The sequence below is a fragment of the Apaloderma vittatum genome, unplaced genomic scaffold (assembly GCF_000703405.1).
Source record: "Apaloderma vittatum isolate BGI_N311 unplaced genomic scaffold, ASM70340v1 scaffold26506, whole genome shotgun sequence".
NCBI classification, from domain to species: Eukaryota; Metazoa; Chordata; class Aves; order Trogoniformes; family Trogonidae; genus Apaloderma; species Apaloderma vittatum.
In genome coordinates this window covers 4191-9388 of record NW_009720442.1, presented here as the reverse complement: position 1 = coordinate 9388, position 5198 = coordinate 4191, and the positions used below count along the sequence as shown (strand labels likewise).

Genomic DNA, 5198 nt, shown 5'->3' with positions numbered 1-5198 from the left:
CCAGCCACGAGGAAGCCAGCAAGAGCCTGCGGAAAACCACCTCGCTCATCACCAGCAATGTGGCCTCGGGGGCTGCCCGCAGGTAACGCCTCTCAGGGATGCCCTTGGGTTCCCAGCGTGGCGGTGGGGTGGGTGAGGGATGCCAGGGAAAGGGGAGAGGCACTAGGAAAGGAGGTGTCGTTGGCTGCAGATGGAGAGAATTCCTCCTGGGCTGAGGAGGCACAAAGACCTGGCTGGGCACTTTTCACAGAATTGCCCAGGTTGGAAAAAACCTTTAAAATCCAGGTCGGGCTATTAGCCTAACACTGACAACTCCTCCACTGAACCACATCCCGGAGCGCTGTGTCTGCCCGACCCTTAAAGCCCTCCAGGGATGGGGACTCCACGCCTGCCCCGGGCAGGGATTTTCGCATTCATCACCAACCCATTCCAACGCCTGGAAACCCTTCCAGTGAAGAAATTCTTCCTAATATCCAATCTAAACTTCCCTTTGGCACACTTTGAGGTCAGTTCCTCTTCTCTAATCCCTTCTTACTTGGTTCAACAGACCAACCCCCAGCCCTCTACAGCCTCCTTTAAGGTAGTTGTAGAGAGCAATGGGGTCTCCCCTCAGCCTCTTTTTCTCCAGGCTAAACAAGCCCAGTTCTCAGAAGAAATGCACTCTAGACCCTTCACCAGCTCTACACGCCTCGTCCCAGCTCTGGGCAACCCTTTCTGCTCCATCCCCAGCCCCATCCCACGAACACGAGAGCAGGGTTCGGTCTGGCAGCACAGCCAGAGAATCCACCCCGGGGGCCCAAGCTGCTCCCCTGCCTCCAGCTGGTATCTCCAGAGTGTTCGGCTCCAGTCCACCTTCCTGCCAGGATAAATTTTGGTGTCACTTATCCAAAATCCCATCCCAGCACATGCTCCCTTGCTGCTAGTGTAGGATCCGTCCCTGCAACAGGCTTTCTGGTTGTAAATGATCTCGGTGGCGCTGCCTTCCCCCAGCTCCCTGCGGGGAACAATTCCCAACTCCAATCAGCCTCCCAGCAGGGAGATTTCCTAAGGCTCCTTCCAAATTCTCCTTGCTGAATTTAATTATCCTCTCATCAGCCTACAAGATCTTTGCCCCCTAAAACGTGTTTTCTCTTTTATTCTATGTAATATATAAGCTATGCCCCATATTCCACTTTAAAAACACCTTGGATTTGAAGCACTAGATGGCAGTTTTATGAGTTCAGTAATTGATGCAAAGCAAGAGGCCGTGCTCGTGGGCACATACCTTCCCTCTGTCCTCTCTCCCCGCAGGACAGGGGGGCACATTTTGGGAGGTTCCGGTTTGAAAGACATTTTGGTATCAAAGGGGACATGAGGGTTGAGGCACTCAGGAGACACCCAGGCTAACAGGGCTTTGGGGGGGATGGGAAGGGAAACAAGAACCAAATATTAGGCTCCGATTTCACATTTGTTTTTCCCACCTGCAGAACTGTGCGAGTTTATAAAGGCAACAGAAGCTTTGGCTTCACGCTACGCGGCCATGCTCCGGTGTGGATCGAGTCTGTTCTGCCAGGTAAGAAAACCTCCCGGCCACAAGATTCAAAGACATTTATCACTGATCCGAATTCAAATTTTAAATGCCCAGATAATCCAGCTGCAGCAGACACCCTGTCCTGGGGCGGTCCCTGGGCTCAGAGCAGCCAGAGAGCTGGGACTCATCCCGGGGAGCAGGGGTCTGCCAGCTAAGGCCCCTCTTGGGCATTTTTAGGGAGCCCGGCTGAGAAGGCTGCTCTCAAACCTGGAGACCGCATCCTGTTCCTCAACGGTCTGGACATGAGGTAAGAGGCTCTTTTAAAGAGGTCCTGGGGTGGGAGGTGGTAGCTACGGAAACACGTGCTCACTCGTTCATTCTTGTGCAAGAGAAATGAGAGCTGGTTGTCCTTGAGAGCTGTGTGCTGAGGGGATCAAGCCAGAGCTGAGCGTGCACCTTGCCGGGCAGCGGCAGCAGCCCGTGTTTCCTTGGGTCGGTCTTTCTGCACAAAAAGCAAGAGCGAAGGGTTGGGAGAGGCTGCACGATGAGAGAGAGTGATGAATATTTAAAGGTTAAATATCTGATGCTGCTGCTATCAGTGCTCAGGTTCTTACATTTCAGCTGATCCAGCAAACTGCTGGCTGATGCAGCACTGCCAGAAGACAGAGGAGACAGTTGAAGATCATTCTCCGAGCCTGCGTTTTGGCAGATGTTGTCCCAGGCCAGCCCATAACTTGGAGTGTCCTTGAAGAAGGGTTTTTTATTTTCTCTAAAAATGCATTTTTACATCCACCTCACATTTTTCTTTCATGCAGAATTAGGACAGGCAAGGAGAGACCTGCAGCGCGGTATCATTTCAATGAGAAGTTCATCTTCTGGGTCTGAGCGTAGCTTAAAGCGACGCTGCCTTCATTTGCCTTGAGATCCGCGGGGCGCTCACAGACCTGTCCTGTGCTTATTTCCCCACCTCAGGCACAGCAGAGAGAGCCCAGCCACAGGGTGACCCGGGCTTTCCCTCGAGAAGGGTTTTTTTCCTGTGCAGCACAGATATAACCAAGAAAATACAGAGATGCAGGGAACTCTGGCAGCTCCATGCAGCCTGGCTCCTGGCAGAAAGAGGAGTTGTTGGGTTTTTTTTTTTTGCAAAATAAAGCAAAGGCAGCTCTGACCCAGCTCCCCTGTGCCCTGCAGGAGCTGCTCCCACGACAAGGTGGTGTCGATGCTGCAGGGCAGCGGGGCAATGCCCACCTTGGTGGTGGAGGAGGGGATCGTCAACTTCTCAAACGGTAAGAGAACAGGGAGGAGAGGACCCAGGGTGGCAGAAACCCCACGGCAGCTCCCCAGTTCACCCCGCAGGAGAGAATTGCCAAACGCCTTCCATGGGCTCCGCAGGTTGAAAGTGCTGCCCAGAGGGATGCTCCTCCTGCCCGCTTCCTGGGGTCAGGCTTCATCGCAGGCTTGGCTGCTCCCCAGGAGGGTTCATCCTGCCATATGATCGTCCTTGGCAGCCTTTGCCAACGTCCTTCACGTGCGGTCTGTGCGATGTACTTGACCGAAGTAATCCAACCCTGTGCACCCACGGTCGCTGTGCAAACCCCGCCGTTGTGTACGGGCTGTGCTGTGGTTATGAATAATTTAGCTCGCTGCAGCGGGAGGCAAGGGTATCCGGGGAGATGAGGGCAGTTGTTGGAGCCGTTTCGGTGGAGGGGCAGCACCGCAGCCCCGGGCAAAGCGCGGTTGCATTTCTGAGGCTGTGGGAGGGCAGGAGGGTCTGTGCGTTATTGGGGTGCTGCCCTGCAACTTGTAGACCCAGGAATTAGGGGCTGGCTCTTCCCTCTGGAGCAGCAATGGATTCTCCCAAGCTTCACATTAAGAGCCCTCCAATACCGTGCTAAGAAATGAAACTGAGCACCCTGTTGCTTCACAGTATGGAGACAGTGGTGCTCAAACTTCTTCACTGCCCCCTCCAAAGAAACCAAGAAGTGGTAGATTTTTTTTTTTTCCTCCCACTACCTTGGCCATATTCCTGTGTGGAGAGGTGTGTCCCACGGCCTTGGTTGGGTCCCTTCTTCCATCTGGGTGTATTGCCCTGTGCTCACGGCAGGGGTGGCACAGGGACCAGTGCAGATGAGCTTGGCAAATGACCTTCCATGCCTCAGGTAACCCCTGGGTGATGCTGCTTTCAAAGTCAATGATTATCATAAAGTGCTTTGAGACCTTGGCAGGAGCTTTAGAGAGCCGGAGAAGGAATACCATCTGTCTGTGCTCATGGAAAGCATGGAAGCAGCATGGTTGAAAAAGATAGGTCCCAACAAGCATCCCAGTCAAAACATCCCTGCTCCTCTCCAGCAGGTCCGTGGACCTACTGCAACAGCCACGAGCTGCAGAGCAGCTGGTCCAGAGCACAGGAGGAGGCAGGGGCTGTCACAGCTCCAGATGAGCCACCGTGCTGCAATCCGGTGACCGAAATCCATTTTTGCTGGGGTTGCAGTGTCTGTATCAGCACATGAGGATTTGTACTTCCGTGGAGCTCCCTTTGTGCACAGGTGCAGCTCCCCAGCTGTCCTCAGGACTGACTCCCACTTTTGGGACAAGACTTTAAACCTGTGGTTAAGACCATTTGTCTGTTGAATCTTCTTTTTTCCGTTCTACCTGCACCTTGCAGACTCTGACTCTGCCGACTCCCCGAGCACCTCCTCCGCCCTCACCTCCCTGCAGTGGGTTGCAGAGATACTCCCCTCTAGCATCAAGATTCAAGGAAGAACCTTCACCCAGCAGCTGGAGCATCTGCTGACCCCACCTGAGCGTTACACCATCTGCAAAGCACTGGAAGGCTTCTTCCAACATCGGTAACTCGTTAGCAGCTCTGTTCCTCTAACACTGGTACCCGGCCTGGTAGCAACGCCCACGTCAGAGTCGATCTCCGGGCAGAAGGCAGAGCTCGGCTGCCAGGCTGTCGACGCTGAGCTCTTGGTTGACCACGTTCTCTGGTTTCCCCAGCCATGTATTTCCCCGTGGCACAAGCCCATTTCTCACCAGCTGTCCTGCCTGAGGACAGGGCAGACCCTTTAGCTTTTGAAGTTAATGCAGTCACTCTTAACTCCCCATAAAGCAACCTTGCTCCCCCATGGCACTGGCTCTCTTGCTGTCTGGCTGTCTCCCACAGCCGCAGATCCTGTTTCACCTCTTTCAGTAAATCTCACCAAGTTTCATCTTTGTCTTCTCACTCTTCCCAGCATCTTGGCTGAAGCACTCTGTTGGCAGCAGTGCTGGGATGGCTGTGGCTGGCAAACCCCTCGTCCTGCAGTGGAGCCCATCAGCCAGAACTGATCCCCTGGCAGATTTGAGGCTGTCGATAGTCACCTTGTTTTCTGCCCTTGATCTTTAACCTTTCTGCACCGTGGTGAAAAAACCCGTCCCTGCAGGTGCTGGGTGATCCTTGCTGTCTCTTCCTGCAGCTACCGAGCTGACTGAGCCAGGCTGTCCGGCTCCTCCTCGGGATCCCAGGGCTGTGGATGCACCAGCCAGGGCCAGGCAGGCTCCTGCTGCTGGTGTGAAGACCAAATCCTCAGTTTGCCAAGGAAAAGCAGTAAAGCCCTCAGTATTTAGGTTACTGATGATAAAAGAGAATAGAAACTACCGAGTATGAAGCCATGGCACTGCACCCCTCTGCAGCATCGCCCTGCCC

General features: G+C 54.0%; 1 protein-coding gene across 1 annotated transcript in view; it reads left to right on the top strand.

The window, feature by feature from the left end:
- LOC104275151 (delphilin-like) overlaps positions 1-5198 on the top strand; it is a gene marked incomplete at both ends in the record, with an annotated part of 8488 nt that overhangs the window by 1299 nt on the left and 1991 nt on the right. The window contains 5 exons of the mRNA XM_009871022.1: positions 5-82; positions 1467-1552; positions 1748-1817; positions 2702-2796; positions 4176-4359. Of these exons, the coding sequence (XP_009869324.1) occupies positions 5-82; positions 1467-1552; positions 1748-1817; positions 2702-2796; positions 4176-4359 (513 nt within the window). The remainder of the gene's footprint in view (positions 1-4; positions 83-1466; positions 1553-1747; positions 1818-2701; positions 2797-4175; positions 4360-5198) is intronic.